Source organism: Terrapene carolina, unplaced genomic scaffold (assembly GCF_002925995.2).
Source record: "Terrapene carolina triunguis isolate 2854851 unplaced genomic scaffold, T_m_triunguis-2.0 Scaffold93, whole genome shotgun sequence".
In the NCBI taxonomy this organism is placed as follows: Eukaryota; Metazoa; Chordata; order Testudines; family Emydidae; genus Terrapene; species Terrapene triunguis.
Window position 1 is genome coordinate 11,237,552 of NW_020664444.1, and position 25,716 is coordinate 11,263,267.

A 25,716-nucleotide genomic window follows, 5' to 3' on the forward strand; every position below is an offset into this window, starting at 1 on the left:
GAAGGTAGTGGAAAGGAAAACATAATTGGTTTGTATGAAAGCAAATTCCCCTTGTCAATTGTAATTCCCCCTGTCTTATCTCTTTTCTGTTTATTCCCACCCCAGCCCAGGACATTCTAGGTAGACAGTGGGGAAAGAGAATCCGCATTTCTTGTGAATTGGATCAGAGTCCCAGAGGCTGAAGCCTGGTTTCTGCAGATTGGAAATTAGAGAACTGAATAGCAAATGACCCATCAAGCTAGAGGAAAAGTAGTCTTTGTTATTAAATCTGTTTTCCTTCAGATTATGGGAGCAAGTGAAGTCGGCTCTCCACCATTTACTCACATCCGTTACCCTGTGACTCTCCTGCATGCAGCACTGGAAATAGGTGCGAAGCCTTTAACTCCAAAAACAGTGCTTGCTTGATGTGTTATACTGTGTCTCTTCTTTCAAGCTCAGCTACGTGAGCTAGCCGGAGGTGTTCCATCCAGTAGAGGGCAGTGCTGCTCAGTGTATCAGAACCTCTCCGCGTGCAGGCTCAAAGATTCATTTTCTGTCTCTTTTCGTCAGGAATTGAAATTCATTGACTTTCTTGAGTTTTAAAAAGTAAACCAAGCAGAATCTGCAGTCTTTGGTTATCTTGAATGTTTAGTCGGTTTGGCAACACTGTTAAGTGAATTCTGGGTCTTGAGACTATTTTTGGTATAAAATCACTGTGCACCATCTACTTCCACTGTGCTGTAAGAAGACTCTTTATAGCATGCACTTTCCTATAGCATACGTGCTCATTGGCCATATAAACAGAAGGAGCTGTGTCTTTAGGAGATGTTCTGTGGCATTTGGTACAGGCAGAGATAATTGCAAAGCACTTTTTGGCAAACGCTCTTCTCAAGCAGGGAAACTTAACTATCTTAGAATAGGAAATGTGGTCTCTTAGACCCTAAGTGAAGTGATGGGGCTGATGCCCCCTTGATTGGAAGGGGGTGGATTAGAGTGCAGCAGGGGCTTGATGTCCTAATGACTACAACTGGCTGTGTGTGCTTGACAATACACAAACCTGTGATAGTTCAGCTGTTGTAATGTACCGTGGCAGCCTTAGCCTATAGCAACAATCTTGTCTGCCTCTCTGTCATTCTTTTATTATGGTCATGTCTGGGACTTAATTGTTCAGTCACTGGCATGTCTATATTCGTTAACTCTTTCCATTATTGTTTTAATTGTTTAGGACCCCTGATGATCTCTCAAGGCAGATTGTTGCCCTGCAACAGAGGGAGCTTGTGCTGAAAGAGCAGAATTCTACCATCACAAACAGGTAGGTGCTGCCAAGAAAGAACGTCGTGTTGCAGGAATTTGTTACTTTTAATACAAGTAAATAGAAAATAAAAGGCTGCAGTCCCAGATACTTTTTGTACTTGCTGCTCTTCATTTTGTCCTACCACCTCCAAGAAATCTTCTGTATCATCATTATCTTTACTATGCTGATGGTGAAGGTTACATTTGTGACTGTGACTTAAAGGAACACCATAGATTTTGGAAGGGTCTTGGGGACTGGAGATGAGAAATGTGTGGAGCACTTTATCCATGCTTACTTCCTAGGCTGAAATGATTTCAGGGTGCAAATGGAATGTGAGCTGCTTTCCCAACCTTTCTCACCATTAAAAGGGATATTAAAGCTAAAGCGACCAGTCACCTGGATGTAGAGAAGGATTAAGAATGCTTGGGTCCATGTGACTGTGATTAGGCTAGTAGAAAAGATCACTTCAAAGACTTGGAAATTTGTCTTGATGGGTGATGGGAGAAGACTTTGAATTTCTGGCTTCAGCTAGTGACATTCTGATAGTAGGCTACTCTTAGACATTCAGAGGAGCCTGGGTTACTGCACCTTCGGCCCTCTTCCTGAATTTGGGGTTGGGAGTGTTTTTTGCAAGCTAATTTGTTGCCATGATATAGCGGGTATAAAATTATCCAGACTCTGCCACCGTAACTAGACTGTATAGGCACTGTGGTATTTTACACTGGTGTGGGAACAAGGGAGATATAATCAGTGCATCTGCTGCATTTTGCAACAAATTGTCTTGTGTGCTAATCACTGTTAGACCTCTGATTTACGGTTGGTTTAGTCCAGGTTCTAAGTGACAGTGTTCAGAGTTTGAACTATAGAGCTCCCTGAAGATCCAACACTGCTTCTTGCACCCTAATATGTAGAACTGGTTTGAGAGGGACATGTCAATTCTGCTTTTTTGGTTACTGAGTCTGGTTAAGCCAGGTTGGCCTGAGGACCAATATCCTGAGATTTCTGCAGGAAATACTTAAAGATCTGGTTCCTTGAAGTAACTCTGTTTGACTCCCTATCTGGATAGACCATCTATATCAAAAGGTATGAATTGTATATTTTGCTTCTGACACCTAGAAAAAGTAAAGGTTGTGTTTTCGTTTTGTTTAACCCTTCCTGGAGATATGACATGAAGGGAAGGAATTTGCTTTAACTTTGGAATTGCAGAAGTTGTTGTCTTGATTCTGGCATCCCACGCAGACTTAACCTATTAGAAATATACCTCATTCAGTAGTGGGCCTGTGATGACCTTATCATTGATTGAACTCTTCCGTTGGGATTATTACTTATTTTGTAAGGAGCCACAATCATGGACCAGGACCCGATTGATCTAGACACTGTACAAACACAGAATAAAAATACAGTCCATTTCCCAAAGAGCTTACAAACTACGTAATGACTAAGTCCTTTGTTCTTGGACCCTCTCCAGAGATCTGCTGACTGTACCGTTACTGCTGCAGCCAAGAGTAGAAAAGTATATTTTGACGCAATACAACCTTTAATGTTATATACTTAGGTGTTTCATAAGAGGACTGAGTTTGTTTGTCAGGCTGTATCTGTTTACTTCGCAGGCTGAGATGGTTACAGATGGCAATATTTTTTAGCATGGCTACTCATTGCAAGAAGTAAATTTGATTCTGCTGTCAAGTGTGCTCTCACCCTCAACCCATGTGCTCTCTCTCTCCTGTTTCCTAAGCCATTGGTTTCCTTGAATCCACATGTCTGTTCTTGTTAGAAGCAATACCACAACATGTAGCTAAAAGGTTTTTTGTGTTTGTGGCTTTTTGTGTTGCCCAGGTGTTGGCTGAGATGTCCAAGCAACAGACATGTCTGTGCCCTCCTTTACTAATGACAAGCAGGATTCAAGCAGGGCAATAAAAGCATAGTATAAATACTCTTTAAGTGCTACTGAAACTGTTTAGCCAGTTGTTAAAATTGTTAGCCCAGGGTAAAATCCCCTGGATGCAGCCAGCTAAATTGGTTCATGGTTTGTTGTCAAGAGGCTTAAAGGGGAAAGCCAGTTTGATATCTTTTAAAAAACAAAAACAAATGACCGAAGTAAAAATAAAAGTGGTGGTGGTAATGTTTAACAGTTATTGATTTTGGAGGCTGCTGCTCACAGCCTGCCAGAGAAAATGATTTTGTCTAATTTAATAATCGCCAGGAGGAATCTGTTTGTTGAGAAAACAGCCCTTTGGAAGTGCCTGTTCATGCTGGTCACAACTGGATCAATTTAACTTAAAAACAAAAACATGATCAAAATTACTTTTTGATTTTCAAAGGTGCCTTCAAATGAAACAGGCAGTAAAAACTGGCTCAAATTAAAAATTTTAAAATCTTCTAAGACACAATCTTGTGAGTTCAGTTTCTAAAACTGACAAGTTCTCCTTTCTTCTGTCTAATATTTTATTCTGTCTTAAAATACAGGCAATCAGGTACGTTCTAAAATCTTCCATTACGGATTATTTGAAAGTTCCTAGGAGTCTCTGACAGTAAAGTGCTTTTTAAGAAAGCAAATCTGATTTTTCTTTTTCCTTGAACGACATCCAGAATCAGCTGATTATCTATTCTTTTATTATTTGTTTCCTGTAGTGTCCAAAATGTGCCTATGTAATACAATGGCCTAGTGTGTGTGATCATGACTCCCTCTAGTGGTTGGTCCCAATAATTATACAGCCTTCTACTGTCTCACTACTAAAGTAGTTCTCTTTTAGCTTTAGTGGTAGGATCTTGGGTTTTTGGTGCTGAAGGTCTTAAGGTTGAGCCTGCTGACAAATGTGTTACCTGCCTATGTATGGGCCTGTGCACTGCAAAAACATCAAGGAAGGCAGGGTCCCTGCTCCAAAGAGTTTTGATGAGTTTTCTCAGTAGTTGCTAAGAGAATGATTTTGGGATCTCTACTACCTGGATACTTAGGAAAATCATGACCAGAAGTCAGCATCCTTCTCTTTTGGGTAGTGGAGCAGGAAATCACTTATAAGCCCAATTTCCATATTGTTATGGTGAGAGACCTGATGGCCGACAGAAGAGGGTTGAGTATAAGGTGTGGTTAGTGATGAAATTACCTGCTCATGGACTTATTCCTCATTAGTGTATCTAACTTTTGCTCCTTAGTACCAGTGGTGTAAGAAAGGGCTTTAATAACTAACTGATCAGCAACATCCCACTTGCAGCATGGCAGCACTTCCCAAACGACTCGTGATCCCGTCTGCATATTCATTAGGTCTGGATATGTTTGGTGAAGGTGCTATTGATGGTGGTTGAGTTTTATGGAATAGCTTGTGTGAGCTTTTACAATACTAGTATCATTTTCCTGATGCTCATAGTATAATTTTTGCTGGTATTTTATTTTGATTGGGGGAATCTCCTCCCACCTTCCCTGTATGCTGATTATTGTAGACATTTTTCAATCTGCTATTCATCCTGCAGTCTGATAAACAGCCCCCAGTTTCCTTTTAATGGAGAAGATCTGATTGCTAATGTAGTTGAGTATGAGCAGGACTGGGCTTCAGAAAACAAACCATGCATGGAAATGATGGAACGGGGGTAATTTGCTACACGCGATCACATCTTTCCTGCAGAACTGGAGAGCAGATTTAGCTCTATATGGAGCCTCTTTTTGTTCAGTTTGCCCTGGGAGATCTAGAAAGAGGAGGGTGGAGAGGAGGGGAGAAGACATGGGTAAAATGTGTACATAACAGCATATTGCATCTATGAGGAATGAACAGACAAAACCAATTTCACTTAGCACTTCCCTTGAATTTCTATCCCTCTAGTTCTATAGCAGGGGTTCTCAAACTGGGGGTCGGGATCCCTCAAGGGGTCGTGAGGTTATTACATGGGGGGGTCGTGAGCTGTCAACCTCCACCCCAAATCCCACTTTGCCTCTAGCATTTATAATGGTGTTAAATATATAAAAAAGTGTTTTTAATTTTTAAGGGGGTTGCACTCAGAGGCTTGCTATGTGAAAGGGGTCACCAGTAAAAAAGTTTGAGAGCCCCTGTTCTATAGTGCTCCTGTGGTGCCAGTGTTTCCATTATTAAAAAAATAATAAAAGGCCACTGTACCATAAAAGGTTACATTATCGTAACATTACAACTCTGGCTTAGCGTTTCTTTTTCTGGCTTTTGGGAGTGTAAGCACAGCCAGTGAACGTAAGAACATAAGAACGGCCGTACCGGGTCAGACCAAAGGTCCATCTAGCCCAGTATCCTGTCTACCGACAGTGGCCAATGCCAGGTACCCCAGAGGGAGTGGACCAACAGGCAATGATCAAGTGATCTCTCTTCTGCCATCCATCTCCACCCTCTGACAAACAGAGGCTAGGGACACCATTCCTTACCCATCCTGGCTAATAGTCATTAATGGACTTAACCACTATGAATTTATCCAGTTCTCTTTTAAATGCTGTTATAGTCCTAGCCTTCACAACCTCCTCAGGTAAGGAGTTCCACAAGTTGACTCTGCGCTGGGTGAAGAAGAACTTCCTTGTATTTGTTTTAAACCTGCTGCCTATTAATTTCATTTGGTGACCCCTAGTTCTCGTATTATGGGAATAAGTAAATAACTTTTCCTTATCCACTTTCTCCACATCACTCATGATTTTATATACCTCTATAATATCCCCCCTTAGTCTCCTCTTTTCCAAGCTCAAGAGTCCTAGCCTCTTTAATCTCTCCTCATATGGGACCCGTTCCAAACCCCTAATCATTTTAGTTGCCCTTTTCTGAACCTTTTCTAGTGCCAGTATCTTTTTTTAGATGAGGAGACCACATCTGTACGCAGTATTCGAGATGTGGGCGTACCATCGATTTATATAAGGGCAATAATATATTCTCAGTCTTATTCTCTATCCCGTTTTTAATGATCCCGAACATCCTGTTTGCTTTTTTGACCGCCTCTGCACTCTGCGCGGACATCTTCAGAGAACTATCCACGATGACTCCAAGATCTTTTTCCTGACTCATTGTCGCTAAATTAGCCCCCATCATATTGTATGTATAGTTGGGGTTATTTTTTCCAATGTGCATTACTTTACATTTATCCACATTAAATTTCATTTGCCATTTTGTTGCCCAATCACTTAGTTTTGTGAGATCTTTTTGAAGTTCATCACAGTCTGCTTTGGTCTTAACTATCTTGAGCAGTTTAGTATCATCTGCAAACTTTGCCACCTCACTGTTTACCCCTTTCTCCAGATCATTTATAAATAAGTTGAATAGGATTGGTCCGAGCACTGACCCTTGGGGAACACCACTAGTTACCCCTCTCCATTCTGAGAATTTACTATTAATTCCTACCCTTTGCTCCCGGTCTTTTAACCAGTTCTCAATCCATGAAAGGACCTTCCCTTTTATCCCAAGTGCTTTGTGTAACCTGTTGTATGTCAGTATTTCAGGGAATTGTAGAGAATAGGTGATGATGCAAATCATATATACGACACTACCTAAGCAAATTGGGGCACTTGAGACACATAGAACCATAGGACAGAATTTCCTGATCTGTGAATTTAAGTCAATTTCTTTTGACTGTGGGTTGATTTTTTGCTTCTCTCTGAATTATATGGAGTCTCTTGGAGGTTGCTAACATTTGCTAGGTAGGAGAGGAAAATTCCTCCTATAGTGCTGGTGAGGAAGAGAGGGAGAGAGTCACTGCCACTCTTCCACTGGGCACATTAACTGCAGCAAAAAAACTACTTCAGCACAGCTGATTAATGTAGCGGAAAGCGCCGTTAATAGCGCATGATGGAATCTCACCTCTGTTTTGGAGTGTGTTGCTGTGAGTTGTGTAAATAGAGTAAATTATACTTTAGGCGGCAGCAGCAGGAGGTATTGTGGAGCCTGGGTAACTGTAGAATAAAGATAACAATCCAAAGGCTTAGAGGAACAGAGGATAATGAAGACTGCTTTGGGATCACTTTGATAGCTTGATGAGATGTAGCCTATGAGAAATTGGCCTTACTTAGGAGGAGAACTGTGTAGGTAATGAAAGAAACAAGTTTAATTACTAGGCCCATTTAGCTACTGTGATTAGCTCCTTCCCTTTTCCTTCGCTCCTTCTGAGTACAAAATTAATGTTCTAGAAACATGTCAATCGTGGCTGCCTTCCGCCGTAAGCATGTGCTGTGATGCATGTCATCTTCAGGAGATAAAGGAGATGCAGAGAGAGAGAGAGAGCTTTCTAAAATCCAGATCTTAGACTTAATACTTCCTGCTACTTGTACCTTACTCTTCTTAGTGAGTTCAGTCAACCATTAAACTTTTTCCACTCTGCTTGTCCCCAACCATATTTTTTTAAACTCAATTGGTTGCTCAGATGCTATGGTGACAAGTGCCAGAGAAGGGCCTATAAATCTCCTCTTCATATATTGCACAGCAGTCTTGTGTGTTTATAAACAAGTGTCAGGGCATGTGTTGCTGCAACCCTGACACAAAGAAAGCGCTAGAAAGGAAGGTAGCCCAAGTAAGTGCTACGGAGGTGAGTTGCTTTGGAGGAAAGCTCTGCGCATAAACATTTGCAGACTCACTATGTCCTCTTTGAATAGGCCTCTGGTCATTGGCAGGTCTTAAGCCACAGACTCCAAATATTTTGCAGCAGGTTTGTCTTGGTCTTCTCTTTTCCTGGAACCGAAGCAATCAGGTAGACATGCTGGTAGTGAGTTTAGAGAAGCCTTCCATTAAGAGGTCTATCTTTCTATTGTTTGGCTCTTTTAAATAGCAGTTTCACCTACTCTCCTCCTGATGTCAGACCTACTTCTTGATTAAATTACTTCTGCATATCTCTGCTACAAGAGACTCATGAAGTGCTTTGTGGTCTGGGAACAGTTCTAAAACAGTTCAATGGGAAAGAGGTATGTGAACACTGACAAATGCATCAAATGTTCTTCTTTGAGTAGAAGCAGTTGTGTATTCCATGTAGGTGGGGTCACCCAGCTCACTGAAGCAGGAAAACTTTGCCTAGCAGTACCTGGAGGGACGATGCTCATGGCCTGCAGCCCTACCCCTTCCCCTGGCCATACAAGGGTGGCACCAATTCAACCTCTTCAGTTCCTTCTCATCAGCCATGGATAGAGTTGGTGTGGTGTCTTCACCTCACACTTTTGGTCTCAATTTTCCTTGTATGTAGTAGTAGAAGTAGTACCTTAGGTTTAGTTCAGTGTTAGTTTGCTGCCCTATGTGATGCCCTCACCAGGGTTCAAGCATTGCCCATCATGTAAGGGTGCTGTCCCCAACAGTGACCCTCACATGAGATACTTGCTGTGTCTTGGCAAGGGATACATTAAAGAGCGGTGCTCCACTGCAAGTCGTTCAGAAAGAAGACTCAGGTGGCAAGAGACTTGGGGATAAAGCAGCACCTTTTAGAGCAGGCCATGAGGCCTGCTTTAGCACTGAAGCCCTCTTCTGATCAGCAGTCGCCTTCGGATCTGGCAAGTGAACCCGCTCCACACTCAGGTTCTGATGTTTCCCTGAAGATGAAGAGGGGTCGTTCTCCCATCCTGATGCAGTGAGAAAATGGTCCCATAAAATGAGTTGGTACATTCCAGGGCTCAGGGAGACTCCTCCTCATCTTCTGAGAGAAGTGCTGACCGGCATTGTACTCCCTCCAGCATGTGGGATGAAGCAGGCCTGTCCAATTAGTCCCTGGTACTGTGACGAGACCAGAAATGCCCATAGTGTTGACTTCAGTTCCGGCCATGGGGCATCTGTTGAGTCCGGTACTGATGACATTGGCACCAGCACCAACTCTCTCCATGCTGGCAGCATACCAGGCGGCCTCAGGCCTGCTTTGCATCTCAGTCCCAGACTCTCTACTGGTTCAGGAGTTCTCTGGTGCCATGGCTTTTACCAGGACAGATGCCAGGGGAACAGACTCTCCAGACATGGTGTTTAATCCTTACTGGGCTGGGAAAACAGGCCAGTAGCCCAACAGACTGAGCCACTGACGGCAGAAACCTAATGTTATGATTGGATTCAGTTCAATAACAAGAGATGACAAATAGCTAGGCTTACTCAACTTTATGAATTCTAGTTTATTAGTCAAAGATTAGAACAGCATGCCACAGAAAGGAAGATCAATATGTTACCACTTCTGTGGGAGATGATAGTACAGCTGGCCAACAGACTCAGAATCTGAGCTGCACTCTACCTCTGTATATACTAGGGTTGAGGGTTTTCACCATTTCTGAGCATTACTTCTTATCATTATCTTCGACATGTTTTTCAAGACTCTTTACAAGGCTTGCACAGACCTTCAGTAAACATGACAAAGTTTGTAACCAGTTGATTATCTTGTTTTGACTGTTCCAGAAGTCAGCAAAACCTTAGAGACCTACTTCACAAGTTATAGCGTGGTGCAGGTCAACAAAATGTTGACTTGTCCTTGTTCTGTGTCTGTACCTAAAACTGAAAATACAGTACTTCACATCTCTCCTTCGTTTAACAGCTTAACGTAAGTGAAAAGCATTTGGTGAAAAGCTGAACATGAATAAAATTAGTAGATACACAAATACATATATGCTATATATAATATTGTATATGATGCTGGCTAACACTGTAAATCTTCCAGAATTTCTCTTATCTGGCGTCATACATATTTGCAGTAGCAGAATACCTAAAGACTAGTGGGTTAAGTGCCTTTCTCAAACCTTGTTGTGTTCTCTTGCTACATACAGAGCAATCATCATCCAGAGGTTACAGTCCCTAACTGTAGTACAGTTTTAGAGTTATATAATTCAGCATTCTAAATATAATATACTATACTTCTTCACCATTGGCTACTTTCTTATAGTGATTACATAACTTCTCATTTTTAATCACACTTATAGCTACAACAAACAAATTCCATGATTTGATTAATACATTTTGCTTGTCAGCTGAATGCATCTATTTTCTATTAGTTAGCAAAAAGCAGTTTACATTCCTGGTTAATAATTCTGTTTGTGAGAGCTGTTTTCCTAATATATTCTGTTTACAAGAGCCAGCTCCACAAACCTTGATTACGTCCATTCCTTCTCTGGTAGCTACCCCTTACAGCATTTAGCAATGTATATAGCTAAATCTTCACAAGCGGTGTATTTCCATTTTGCCTTTGGCCTGGCTACAAACACCATGGTCCCTTGGATTAGTTCAGTCAACACTAGTGTGTCTGTCTGAAAGTGTTCAGATGTGAGACTCCTGTCACGTATGTCCAGAACTTTTTAAGCATGGCTAGAGCCTTGGGTCTATGTCTCACTTCTTTTCCAGGTGAAGCCAAGACTCTTCACAAGATGAATTTTTCTTCTTGGCTCATGCTTCCCATTGTGTTGGTTCTTTTATCTCTTCTCCTGGAAGTTCCCAACAACACCAGGAACAGAAATGCTGTCAAGCCAGGGTCCTTGTTACAGCCCATGAAACCCATATGGCTCTTCTGGCTTCATTTTAAACCTCCTTAAGACTCCTCTTTAGAGCGTCCTTTGAAAAGGAAGGAACGTTAGAAGGAAGAATTGCTATATTATTTAGCCCATAGGCATCCTAAATCTGGAGTTGAGAAGCCATCACATTCTGCAAGTTCATCTGAGCTTGTCTACTTAAGACAGATCTTTGATTCAGAAGAGGAACAGGTTTCTTTTTTCAACATTTTTGTCACTTTAACAGAATTTAATGCCATCTTTAACTCTTCATCTTCCTTCTGGTTTCAGTGAGGACTTCCAAGAGATAGTGATGTATTTAGTTCAGGGTTTGGACATTCTAGGTGCTGTCGGCCAATAAAAGCTTCACAAACTTTTGTCATTTTGGAGACGTGATATGGACCCTGCAACAAGGATGTGATATATATTTTAATTCCAGCATCCTTCCCTGATGTCTTTGGTCTTTGCTCTGGCAGCCAAGTCTATGGGTGTAAGATCTCCTAAAACAAATCCGAGGACAAAGCATCCAAGAATCTGAAATGCTGGGGAAGATCTTTCTTCCCATCTATTCTTTCCTGTGAGAATTGCCAGTTGGTCCAGCAGTGATGGCATGACACAACTTATATTTTTGGAATAAACTCTTCGCTGTTGTGGGTTTTCACTCTGACCCTTACAGGCATGCTGTGAAAGCAGATTTTTGGGGACTAGGATTTGGCCAGACACACATGGCATGCAGACTACAATACCTCTGAAGCAACAGTGTGTTGTATTGCCTCTGCTGTTATGATCAGGAAGCATTCTTAACTTAGAACCTTCAAAATGTCTGAAGAACCAAAGTAAAGGTGCTAAGAAGTCCATCAGTCAGAATGCTATCATCTTGAGCAGATTGAAACCAGAACCAGTTCTTATGTGGAAGAGTAGGGATGTCTTTGTTTAATCTATTTCCTGTTCTTCCCTCGCCTTTTTTCTTCCTCCTAAAGAACATATCAAATAGTGACTTTATTTCAAGAAATCTATTTTAAATGGAAAGTTCCTTTTAGGGGCATTGAGGAAAGGACCCCTTCCTGCTTGAACATGCAGCTTCCTGTGAGGAAGATGATTCTGAAAATATGGCTGATTAAATGTTTTCCTTCCCAGAGTGCTCAGAAGACTTCTGTTCTGTTGGCGGTCTAGCATCACATTTCTTCATATCCATCACAGGCTCCATTTGTGTAAATCAAATGTGTGTGATTTACTGATTTACTGTCTCAAAGAACCTGCTCTCTCTGGTTTTGTGTATGTATATCTTAAACAAACCAACCACTTCAATGAAAGCAAGGGATAGAGAGGCTGCAAATTCCACAGGAAATGCCTTTGTGTTAGGCAGCAGGGATTCTTTTTAAACAACAGTGAGTGAATTATAACAAGCTGGGAGCTGTCCATCTCCTCAAGTATTAAGTCAGATCCGTGTCATAAACCATCATCCACTGTCTGTTTTCCTCACTTCCTTGGATGTCCCAGAGAACGTCCGTCACGAATATAAATGGAGCCTGTCAGACTTTCTCCCCTAATCTTCTTTAGGCTTGGACAGAAGTTTAATTACAATGAAATGTCCTTTATCTAAAGGAGGAGAAAGTGCTGGATTTTTGATAGTTTCTGTAAGTTATTTTGCTATCAGGAGCAGTTAATGTGTCATATGGGTTCTAGGACAAGGACAGGCTTGCTTTTTTTCCCTCTTGTTTATAGTGTGGTTTATGTGTGGATGTGTGTACGCACATTTACATAATACTAGACTAATGTTTATGTTCACAGCACTTCAGGGCGGTATTAAATACTTTCCAGCATGTTCTGCATTTATATTTATGAAAAGACTCCAGTTTATATTAAGTTTTGCACAAACCCACCCTTTTTCTAAAAACATGCACAAAATAACCACTGTGGACCTGAAAATAGTTGTCTCTTTAACAAATGACCAGCCCACTCTTCTCTCAGCAAATACATTCAGATTGTAAGCTCCATGGGGCAGGGTTCTGTCATGGTATTTGTCTCTAAAGTGCCATGCTTAACAATAGTGCTGTAGAAATAATAAATTGTACACTTTTCATTTCCCCCTCATCCTACATTGGTCCCTATTAGAAAGCAAGGAGGCAAAAAAGAACCGTTAAGGCCAGTATAAAGGCACTAATCTCCTTTCACCTCAATAGGTTTCCTTTGTCCTAGAATCATAGACATCAGCCCCAGATCGTGGCTCATCATACTCATCTTCATTGTTCCCCCCTCCCCCCCCTTTTTCTTTCCCCCTTGAGCTTGGTGCAGAGAATGTTCAGAAATCCTAAAGAAAACAGCTGGGGCGGTGTGATAAGTTTACCCTAATGGTGAGTTTCACTCACTTCTTGGAGTTAAAGTTCATAAAATGTCACAATAACTTATAACAACACATGTTGCTGGGGAAAAGGTATGAAAGGGAGACAGACTGAATTAGTCCAAACCAAAAGGCCTACTGATACCATTCAAGGACTGTGTTAAGATTACGTTTTGTTAACAAGAACTGTGTGAGACTGAAAATCAATGGACCAGAATTGGTGTGTTGGAATTTAGGTCTAATTGGTGGGCAAAATAATAATGGGATGGGCTATTCCACCCATCACTCCCTTTTGGGGTCCTTTGAACAAAAGACTTTGGAGAGAAAAATTGGCTACTGGAGCGAGCTTCACCATCATGCCTGCCACCCCCACTGTCTTCTGGGACCCCCGGACTACTTCATTCTGAGACATGTCTTGACCAGACTGGGCCTGAAAGAGGGACCCAGAAGACCTCATCACCTCTACTGACTCCGGCTGAATCCCAAACACCACTTAGTATGGAGACTTCGTCTCCTCTGCTGTATCTTATCCTTCCCTACCTTATTTCTTCTCTTTCCAATTTCTCTCCTTTTTTCCTTCTGTCTGATAAGCATTTGTCTTAGCTAGCCAGGACTGTGTATTTTGCAACATTGCTATATACCAAACTCTGAACCTTGTTTAAAACTGCTTAATGTTAGGGAGTTTCGGAGTCATGTAAACATCTTTGGCTATTAGGGATCATATATTCCATCAAAATTAATAACCCCCCCCCAAGTCATGATTGGGGCCCCATTGTGCTACCCACTGTAGAAGCACATGAAGACATAGAGGATCATGCCCTGAGGAGATGGTGCTAGGATAGCTGAGAGTGGCCACTGTTGTATTATTTTAGATGGAATATATGGGCCAAAGGTGTTAATGTAACTCAGTCACTATCCAACGTTAAACAGTGTTAAGCAAGGGTCGGGATTTGGTATACAGAGACCTTAGCCTGCTTAGTAAAGTGGCAAACACACCATTAAGCGCGCTAGTTTCCAGTGCCATCCTGCAGGGATTGGATTTTGGCCCTGTGCTATTTAACATTTTGAAATCATTACTGATAAAGTTTGCAGATGATACAAAAATTGGGGGAGTGGTAAATAATTAAGAGGACAGGTCACTGAATCAGAGCGATCTAGAGCACTTGGTAAACTGGGTGCAAGCAAACAATATGTATTTTAATACAGGTAAATGTATACAAATAGGAACAAAGAATGTAGGCCATACATGCAGGATGCTGGAGTCTATCTTGGGAAGCAGTGATTTTGAAAAAGATTTGGGAGTCGTGGTGGATAATCAGCTGAACAAGAGCTTCCAGTGTGCTGCTGTGGCCAAAAGAGCTAATATGATCTTGGGATGCAGAAATGGGAATCTCAAGTAGGAATAAAGAGGTTATTTTAACTCTGTATTTGACACTGGTGTGACCTCTGCTGGAATACTGTGTCCAGTTCTGGAGCTCACAATTCAAGAAGGATGTTGATAAATTGGAAAGGATTTGGAGAAGAGCCATGAGAATGATTAAAGCATTAGAAAACATGCTTTATAGTGATAAACGCAAGGAGCTCAATCTATTGAGTTTAAAGAAAAGGTTAAAGGGTGACTTGATTACAGTTTGTAAGAACCTACATGTGGAACAAATATTTAATAATGTGCTTTTCAGGTTAGCAGAGAAAGGTATAATGTGATCCTATGGCTGGAAGTTGAAGCTAGAAAAATTCAGACTGGAAATAAGGTGTACATTTTTAATGGTGAGAGTAATAAACTGCTGGAACAATTTACCAAGGGTCACGGTGGATTTTCCATCACTGACAATTTTAAAATCAAGATCAAACGTTTTTCTAAAAGATCTGCTCTAGGAATTATTTTGGGGATGTTCTATGGCCTGTGCGATGTAGGCAATCAGCCTACAGGTCCCTTCAGACCTTAATCTCTGAATCTTTTAACCTTCCATTAAAGATACAGAAAAGAGGAAAAACAGTTAAATCATTTGAAATGTAAAGTATTAAATAAGCCTTTCATTTTAACATCTCTTGTTCCTTTTCCTTTGAGCTGTAGAAAGCTTTTAGAAGAAAAAAAAATCCCTTGTTCGAAGTCTCATAGATGGTGGTAACTATTCTTTTTGGGGAAAAAAGTTAAGATGGACAGAACTGTTGCTGCCACTGCTGTTAAAGTCCGATCCCGCTTCCTAGAAGACGAAGCAAGAAAAAAAAACACAAGAAGGAAGAGGAGAACAGCAAAAATAAAAATTGCAGCTTCTATCTCCGGTGTCTCACTTGGAACCACACAGCTGGAGAAACAGAGGCCTGGCATGTGGTCTTACCAGCAACTCCGAGACCTGGCAAACTTGTACCAGCATCTAGCTATTTAGGGTATTGCTTTTAGCTGCCTCTTTGGTCACAGGCTCACAGCAGTGCTGTAAAATATAAAGTCTTGACCTGCTAAGCCAGACTCTTATTAAACAGATGGCAGAAGGTGAGAGAGAGGAAAGAGAATAAGGTAAGCAAGGAAAAGGACACACAAGATGGGGGGCGAGGGCGGGTGTGGAGGGAGAGCGATAGTCTATCAAACCAGATGGTGTTTGGGATTAGCCAGAGCGGGAGGAGGTGATGGTGTCATTTGAGTTTCCATCTCTTTGGCCTGGTCTGGTCAGGATATCTCTCAGAATCAGGATAGTGAAGGTGCAATGGTATTAGAGTGCATCCCATGGTCCCAGAAGATGGTGGATGTGGTGGATATGACAGTAAAGCTTGTACCTTACCCGTCTCTCATTTTCAGCCTGCATTCATATTCATCCATCTGTTCTCTCCCTGTCTTTTTCTTTTTTTTATTTTAAGAACCCCGAAAGCCAGATTCATTATTTTGTTCACCAATTTCGGTCCATTAATTTCTGGTCTCAGGCTTCTCTTGTTTACTAGATATGATATTAACACTGTTCTTGAGTTATATAAGTAGGAATTTTTGTTTGGACTAATTCAGTCCGTGTGTCCTTTTGCACCTTTTCCCATCAATGCTTGTCGTTGTAAATTATTGTGACATTTTATGAACTTTCACTCACTTTTCACAATTAAGCTCACATTAAATTTGTAGGCCCAATTATTACAACCAAGGGTCCTCTGGATGTTACTGTCATATAAATATTAAATAATAAAAGGAGTTAGACCTGATTCCAACAGTGTCTTGCGTTGTGCCAGCCACAGGGAAGTGGGGAGAGGGTGACAACAAATGATCTATATTAAGATCTTCTCACAGGGACCAACTCTCTTCTCTCTTCCAATTCTCTTACACACTAAGAGGGAATATGAGCAAATTTACTATTAGGATGAGGATTTTTCTCATGGTACGTTCTCTCTGAGGCCAATCTCCTTCCATTAATTTTCTACTTGTCTATACTGTAGAGACCATTGCCCTTTATTCCCTTGTGGTCTCAGCACTTTCCATGGAAATCTTCAAATGCAAAACCAGTCGAATCAATAAAGATGGCACATAGTTCCTCCATTTTATGTTTCTTATGCAATGCCTTTTTTCAGAGATCAGAGCATTGAATGGGAGTTAGTGTAATTCTGCAGCTCTTTACTCTGGTTATTTGTGATTACCTAGCAAAGTTATTTGTAAAAGCTGATTTTTTCCCCACTGTAATTCTCACATTTTGTTCTTAATTATCCATGTTCTGGAAGCTTGTTGATTGAAATGGTATGGGTCCACTGAGTCTTTATTCTAGCCTCTTGTGGCTCTTATTTTGTTGAAATAGAGTGAATGATGACTTTTGTGAGCTAGTGCACTTATATATGAGAGGATGTCTGCCCAGCATTTACCTGTGCCATGCCTGGTTCAAGCCAGTGTCAAAATCCCTTGCCTTCGTGAGAACAACATTCACTAGGCCCTAGATGAAATACACTGTTAAAATTTTTCTGGAATTCCTAGCAACTAGAAATGATATTTAGAGTGAAATCCTCCTTCTTTAAATTACTTCTCTCTTCCTTTTATCCATTTCTTATTACCCCATCTTGGTCATTACCACTGTTTTTGAATAGCTATGTGTGATGATCAACCTAATGATTAACTCTGAGCTGATGAGGGAGAGGAAGACTGTCCCATGTCCAAAGCATCTTTGATGCATGAATACAAAAGGAAGAAATTACAATCCCCTGCTACACAGCAGGCAACAGCACAAAAAAATTTGGCTCTGAAACGGCACTAAAATGTAAAGTCTTGATTTCAGCCTGTCCCCAAGCTTTGTCTAGAGCTCTTGGAATTGCAGTGACTTAACTTTCAAACTGCCGAAGGGGTTCTCTTTTATTTCTCCAGCAAAGTTGCAAAGTAAATTCTGGGGAGTTTTATGTGAACTGCAAATGAAGAGGCCCTTAGGTTTGGTTACTACTTGAAAGTTAGGCTTGGAAGAATAGACCTGCGGATAGGGCAGTGGATTGAAATCCAAGAGATTTCCTGGCCAAGCCAAACTTCTGTGCACCCTTGAGCAGGTCACTCAATCTACATTGTGCCTCAGTTCCTCATATATAAGGGAAGTAGTATCCCCATATCTCACAGTGATGATAAATTCATTAGTGATTGTGAAACACTCAGATATGATGGTTGTGAGGGCCATATAAATTAAAACAAATAAAATCCCTACTCCTCTGCTGCTTATCTAGTCTGGACCTCACTACTAAATTTTTTTAAAAAAAGTAAATTAAATAACTTAATTCATATCTATCTTCATAGAATATCAGGGTTGGAAGGGACCTCAGGAGGTCATCTAGTCCAACCCCGTGCTCTAAGCAGGACCAGTCCCCAACTAAATCATCCCAGCCAGGGCTTTGTCAAGCCTGACCTTAAAAACATCTAAGGAAGGAGATTCCACCACCGCCCTAGATAACCCATTCCAGTGCTTCACCACACTCCTAGTGAAAAAGTTTTCCCTAATATCCAACCTAAACTTCCCCCACTGCAACTTGAGACCATTACTCCTTGTTCTGTCATCTACTACCACTGAGAACAGTCTAGATCCATCTTCTTTGGAATCCCCTTTTAGGTAGTTGAAAGCAGCTATCAAATCCCCCCTCATTCTTCTCTCCTGCAGACTAAATAATCCCAGTTCCCTCAGCCTCTCTTCATAAGTCATGTGCTCCAGCCCCCTAATCATTTTTGTTGCCCTCCGCTGGACTCTTTCCAATGTTTCCACATCCCTATTGTAGTGTGGGGCCCAAAACTGGACACAGTACTCCAGATGAGGCCTCACCAATGCCCAATAGGGGGGAATATCACGTCCCTCGATCTGCTGGCAATGCTCCTACTTATACAGCCCAAAATGCCGTTAGCCTTCTTGGCAACAAGGGCACACTGTTGACTCAAATCCAGCTTCTTGTCCATTGTAACCCCTAGGTCCTTTTCTACAGAACTGCTGCCTAGCCACTCGGTCCCTAGTCTGTAGCAGTGCATGGGATTCAGTGACTTATATAACCGAGTAAATTAAGACTAGGGTAGTAGCCGTAATTCTCAAACTCTTTTTCCTTAAGTGTTCGAGGCAGCACACTTGAACGGTCGCAACTAGATTGTGTAACTCTTTGTTTGATGATTTGTATTGGGCTGTATGTGTTATAGCTTTCTTGAGCAGCAGAGAGATTCTGAAGTGGGATAGTTGAGAGACTGTGTTGGCTTTATGCTTGCAGATACCTGGATATCATGCTGCAGTTGCTGTAATGCTAGCTGTACAGAATATCTTGGACTTTCAGAAGCTTTTCAGGATAGTGTGCATTTTAAATAGGGGAATGATGGCTTCCTAATGGGTTGTGAAGAATGGGGAAGGGGGAGAGTAATAAAGTAATTCCAGAACGTGCTGAGTTACTTTGCAGAGGTAAATGTCTGTGATCTGAAGGTTTTTAGAACTACTATAAAGCACCCATCCACGGCAAGGACTGGCTGTAAAATATTTTGTCTAAAAATAGATTGTTTTAGCTAGGGTGTCTCAAAGTATTTAACAATAATTGTGTGTAAATTTCATGTTCTGCTCTGTAGTTAATCGATAGCTTAACCAGTTCCCATCTAAACTGTACTCGTGCCAGATCCCTGGTGTATACTAGAACCTCAGAGTTACGGACACCTCGGGAATGGAGATTGTCCGTAACTCTGAAATGGTCCATAACTCTGAAGAAGATGTTACGGACTTCAGCCTCTGGGGGAGTTGGGGCTGCAGCCGCAGTAGGAAGGGATGGGGGAGCTGCGTCCCCGGGGGAGTCGGGGCTTCTGACCCTAGGGAGCACCAGGGCTTAGGGCTTTAGACCTGGGGAGAGTGCTGGGGCTTGGGGCTTCAACCCCGTAGCTCCATTCCCGGCTTCAGCCCCGCAATGCCGGGGCTCCACTCTGTTTCAGCCGGGGTGGGGGTGAGGGGGAACGAGCTGGGGCTTGGGGCTTTAGCTATGGGGGGAGCGCTGGGGCTGAAACTAGTGCTCCCCTTGTAGCTAAAGCCCCAGCCCTGGCACGCCCCCTGGTTTAAAGCCCTGAGCCCCAGTGCTCCTGAGGATCAGAAGCCCCCACTCCCGCGCAGATCTCTGACCATCCCTCACAGCTGCAGCCCCAACCTCCCCCCTCCCTCCACTCCCCCTGCAGCTGAAGCCATGAGCCCCAGGGTAGTACAGTATATGCTGTTTGGAGGGGTGTCGTGTCCTTCCCCCCCCGTCTCTGCTGCCCGTTTGATGACTTCTGGTTTCACAGTGTGTCCCTCACTCTGGTGTTCGTATCTTTGAGGTTCTACTGTCAGGCTTGCAGCCTGATATTAGGAATGCTTGAAATAGTACGGCTCATTATATACACTTGTATATAGTATTTGGAGACCATAATGTAATGTACAGTGTGGAGCAAATATGGTAAAACATAGATGATGTGCAATGGTATTTTTAGTCAATTGTAAATGTTTCCCTAATACCATAGTTTACCAGTCTGTACAAAAGACTTATTGCCTGCAAAGTTTCATTTAAAAAAAAGTAGGCTGTCTAGTTTTTAGCTGTTTATGGGAAAAAAACAAATGGTCATAAATTGCAAAAAAAAGCTGCATTTTTGCTGCTCTGAAACTTAAATGACTAAATTGATGTGCATAATTTATTTGAGCATCTGGGCTGAAAACTTGCATACCAAGTTTCAGTTCAGTTTGATCAACAATGGCTGAAAATTGGGATTTATAATGGAAATGCTGACAGATCTGAACATGTGTAAGCTAAACCGGTGCCTGACAAACCTTTTTATTGTGCAGTGCTGATTGTTAAATACATTTTTTTCTGCTTTAATTGCATTTTTCCACTCTCTGCTTAATCTAGGCCTTTTCAAGTCTAGTTGTTTTAGTTACACGTCAGATTTAAACTCTGTTTTTCATGAATCTGCATAAAACTTGTCAGGTGACGCATGATACTTCTAAGCAGGAAGATTGGCCTGGAGATGTCTCATGCCTTACTTACCATGTTGGCGGTGGAAAGAACAGCTGCTGGAATGTAACTGTCTATTGCAGTAACATGCTCTTAACAGAAGATGGTGCCTTCAGCCTTTGCAGGTGTTTTCTCCCCTCCCCCACTTTTTTTTGCCTAGCACAGCCAGAATGCTGTCACTAGGATTATAAATTCTGGAGCCAATTAGATTACAAATGAAAGGAAAAATACCTAAAAACGGGAGAATATCTTGATGTGCATATGCCTGTCTCAGAGAGCTCTTCCTGGGGAGTGCTCAGATGTGGCCTTTCACCACAGCTCTAAAAAAACTTCCATTAAAGCATGAGGCACTCTTAAGGCATCTGTTGAACTAAGCAAGAGTTAGCTGGAGAAAGTCTGGAGTAAGGGGAAGACGGGCAAGGAAATTGCACCATAATAGCTGAATGTGTGAATTAGGCTCTATTTCTAGGGTCTTTGATTAGGAATTGTAAGGATCCTGATGGGTGTACTGGTGCCTTCAAGATATTTCCTCCCTCCCCCACGCATGAGATCCAATACTGTGGCAACTTTAGTTGGAGGATGACAGGGTGGGTCACCCTTGAGAGCCCATCACACCTCTTCCTAGTTTATGTACAGGCATCACAGGGGAGCAATATGGTGACTAGTCAGTTCCTCCTTTTTTTCTTAATTACAAGAGAAGGAATTTTAGGAGGTGGCAGTGCTCTCATACTAGTTCTTTGCTGCTTGACCCTCTGGTAGAGTACTGTTTCTTGGATGGGATCCCTAAGAATTTCTAACTGCTCTCATACTTCTGCATACATTTGGCATTCCCTGGATTGTGTGCTGCTTTGGCTGTGAGCTAGTTTACTGGTGACAAGGCTTGTCACCTTACCAGTTTTCCAAGACGTGTGCTCAGGGCTACTGTTCTTCATCTCCAGTCTTTCATTTGTTACCTTTGTGTGCTGCTTCAGTGGGGATTTGCTGCCCTTTTTGTGTTTTGGCCTTGGCAACAGGGGGATGGCTTTATAAAGTAAAGCTGTAGACTCAAGTGCAGTGATCAGCTTCTGTGTGCATCTCTTCTTCTGTCTTTTGGAAAGATTGGTTGGCCATCTTGGGAACCTGTCCTTTGTTTCTGCCATGAATATTTTTACCCAAAGTTCAATACTTACTTAGCCATAAATTTCATTGTCTGCAGATTAAGGAGGAATTGCTGGCAACTGGTCAAGTTCTTTTGCTGCAGATGGATGTAAACTCTTTCCCCTGGGTGTCTAGATCCGAAAGATTGCATTTTTTTTTCAGTATTGTAGTGGGACCTGGCATTTCAATTCCCTTTTAAGTCTGGATGGCTGGTCAGAGTTCACAGGCCTCATACATCATTAGAGCTAGGAATAACATTCTTGAAAAATGTAATTCCATTCTATTAATATGTATGTACTGTTTATACATATTTTCTATGTTAATATTTAAAACATTATTTACATATTCATAGGTCTTTTAAAATTTTTATTGTTAAAGGAGGTGTAAATGGGTATAAATATGAAACTGCTTTTAGTCAAGCAAAAAAAATCAAATCCCCATGAGTAAAATAAACTTTGGAGAGCTTTTCTGTTTCTTAGCCAGGAACAAGATTTTGAAATACATAGGGAAATGTCTGGTTTATTTCTGTTTCTGGCATCTGCATATGAGGAAGTATCAGACCCAACCAGTAGAGTTGCAAGACATATATTAAAAGAAGAGAGTGAATGTTCACATTTTAAGAAGACATTGTCAGAGTATAACTAATTTTGAAAGGGCTCAGTTGTCAAAGATGTCACAAACCCATATGATAACCGTAATAAAAACCCCTTTCCTTACTCCTGCCCCCTCTGAGCATGCCAAGGGGTATTGTATTAATTGACTCCTGGAAAGCAGAGTGATCATCTTATGTAAACTTGTCTTCACCAATTCCAAGAGTAGAAGTCCTCTCATAGCCCCGCATCTTGTATATGGCAGTGTAGTTCTGCTTGGTTCCCTTCCAGTTGAAAGCTTACCCATGTGCCATTGATGGTATAATTGTAGTACAGGTTGTCTGACTGGGTCACCCCTCCAAATGTAATGGTTAAATTTGCTCAACTATGTCTCGTGCCTTGTTTATCTATCACACTCTGGTTTTTATCGCAATCTTGCACCAGTGTTTATTCGAGCTGGTTGACCCAGATGGACTTCGATTTCATTCAGAAAGGAGAATCCCTCTGTCTAGCAGAGCGTCCATGAGGCAGGTACAACATGTATCATGGTTACGCTGGGGCCATCTATACACACATAACTTGGTTCACTGACTCAGAACTGATTAGGAGAGCTGTAATTTAAGGGTCTGGGACTTCAATTTTGTATTAACTAAAAATATTCTTTTCTTTATTGTCAATGAAATCATTTTTTATCATATTGTTTGACTTATCTCCTCTGGGCACGCAGCTGCAGCAGCCAGCCTGAACCTGCCATCACAATGACTGTTGAGTGAGTCTCGCCTCGTTTGGCTGAATGTGTTCTAGGATAAATGTGTTTTCTAAGAGAAACAATTTCTGCCTCTGGGAGTTGTGAAAACAGTATTCTGGGAAAGGTCTGTTGTGGATACTGGGCAGGGGAGTTTTTGTAGCAAAATCAATTGTAAATCTGAGTAATCTTTTTAAATTGGTGGTGTGGTCTAAGCAGTTTGTATGTTAAATTTAAAAAAATATACTTGTGCTTGTAAATGTTTTATCTACACTTGTTACATGTAATACCTAAGATGACTAGTTGAAAGTGTAGGTTAAAAAACAAAACAAAAAACTTTCCCCCCAGTTTAATTTGTCTGTTTGGTAGCACTGTGTATAATCAGGCTCACTGTTTCACCTTTCAAGTCAATGAGTCAGGACTCCATCTTGTTTGTGGCTCTATCATGTGATTGTAAAACCACAAAAATACAAAGGGGAATTGGGGCCGGAATAGTACCTGAAACTACTTTTTGAAAAAACTGATTAAATTTCATGTTGATGGTGTTCCTGTAAAAAGCTTTGTTTTGCATGGATTGGGAGTTCAATTAGGAAATGTCTGTGCTGCAAGAGAAAACAAAGTATAAGGCTGTGTCTACACTGCCACTTTCTGCACTAAAACTTTAGTCGTTCAGGGATGTGAAAAAGCTACCACACCTCGTTCTGGGTGGTTATTTTTTATTGCCGGGAGAGCTCTTCATTGGCGAGAAAGCGTAACTATGCTGCCCATGTCACAGCAATGCCGCACTGTAACGTGGGCAGTGTAGACTGACACAAAGTTCCTCCTCTATCTTGGTGGGTCCTGCGCTTATTTGCGGATTTTCTTGCCTCAGAGATTCACCATGTGGGTTGGGGAACAGCCCAGAGACCTTCCCCTCTGGAAGAACCCACAGTCTAGGTCAATTGGGAGGTTTGGGGGGAACCCGGCCCGCCCTCTACTCCGGGTTCCAGCCCAGGGCCCTGTGGACTGCAGCTGTCTATAGTGCCTCCTGTAACAGCTGCATGACCGCTACAACTCCCTGGGCTACTTCCCCATGGCCTCCTTCAAACACCTTCCTTATTTTCACCACAGGACCTTCCTCCTGGTGTCTGATAACGCTTGTGCTCCTCAGTCCTCCAGCAGCACACTCTCAGCTCCGTGCACCTCTTGCTCCCAGCTCCTCACACTCCGCCCCACAAACTGAAGTGAGCTCCTTTTAAAACCCAGGTGCCCTGATTAGCCTGCCTTAATTGATTCTAGCAGCTTCTTCTTAATTGGCTCCAGGTGTCCTAATTAGCCTGCCTGCCTTAACTGGTTCTAGCAGGTTCCTGATTACTCTAGTGCAGCCCCTGCTCTGGTCACTCAGGGAACAGAAAACTACTCATCCAGTGACCAGTATATTTGCCCTCTACCAGACTCCTGTACCCCACTGGTCTGGGTCTGTCACAAGACATATACCCTAAATTATGCACTCCTCTCATTAAACTGAAATGCTGCTTCCTGCATTGGTTTCTCTGCCTATAGAATGTACATTCAGAGGCTCATTTTTTTCAGAATGTTATTTAAAAATGTTTGTTCTGATAACGGTAAGGAGAAGCATTGTCCTATGGAGGAAGGGGATTAGGTTGTATCATTCTATAATGTTTCAGGGGTGGGGTTTTAAAAAGTATCAGAGGGACATAGCTGAATTAGTTGGGCCAACCACACATTAATTCTAAAAAGCCAGGGTAAGTGTGAAATGATTCCAACCCTACTGTGAAATTAGTGTTTTAATGGCAACCTTTCATTTACTATGGAATGAGAAAACACAAATACTGGTTCAAGTGTCCTTGTAAGTTTACAGCAGACATTCTTTAGCGCTTGTAGGACCTTGTAGCTTGTAGCTAAGGAGTGTTTTCTCTTGTATCTTATAAAAAAAATCTAAAAATATCACCTTCTCTAAATTAGTGATAAAGTAAAATCTGGAGTAGACTTTGGGAGAATAAGGCTGGATGAGGTTTGAGTAGTCTCCCCTCTCCACTCTCTGAGGCTTTTCTTTCAGTTTTGAGTGAGAACTTGACTAAAGACAGAGCTTTGGGAGCAGCTCGTGAATAGTGAAGCTGTCATCGAGACTGACAGGAGTGTAGTATCTACTCCCTGTAAATCTGGCAGTGCTGGTCAGATGTCCTGTGACTCCATTGGTATTGATAATATAAAGTGAGCGACTCTGTTTGTGTGACATCTTTGTTAACTTGTATAGACTTCCAAAAGAATTCTTCATGCTCTTGAAGAATTTGTCAGTTCAAGAGGTCCAAACTTTTCCATCTACTTTGATTTACCCGTGGGTTGCCTGATGAGTATTGACCTGGATCAAACCAAGGAGTTAATATAGAATTCGCCACTTCTGATCTGGAAGCGAGCGACCAAGCTAGTTTTTAATTCTGTTCCTTGCATGGTAGCACATATCAGGCCATCCTACTGGCTCTTTAAAAAGTACAGGTTCCTTCCTTCCCAGTAGTCCCCACTATATGAAATTTAAGGCAACCAGTATTTCCTGTACAAGGTACGTACACAGTGTGGTCTGAGAAGCATGTCCTGTCTGGAATGCTCCCTTGGGTTTGAAAGACTGACATCTTTAAATGAGAAGCCTGTACTCGCAACCAAGCCACCTGGGCTGAAATCCAAGACAGGCTTTCACTCCACTGTCATTGTAGAGCAGGGGTCGGCAACCTACGGCACGCGTGACAAACACGGCACGCGAGCCGATTCTGAGTGGCA

At 41.9% G+C, this 25,716-nt stretch overlaps 1 protein-coding gene across 3 annotated transcripts in view; it reads left to right on the top strand.

Moving 5' to 3' along the window:
• The window catches only part of MAD1L1 (mitotic arrest deficient 1 like 1), a 529,982-nt gene that overhangs the window by 56,328 nt on the left and 447,938 nt on the right, over window positions 1-25,716 (top strand). For all 3 annotated transcript variants that reach the window (XM_026650732.2, XM_026650733.2, XM_026650734.2), the window contains one exon: window positions 1,205-1,291. In XM_026650732.2, the coding sequence (XP_026506517.1) occupies window positions 1,205-1,291 (87 nt within the window). The remainder of the gene's footprint in view (window positions 1-1,204; window positions 1,292-25,716) is intronic.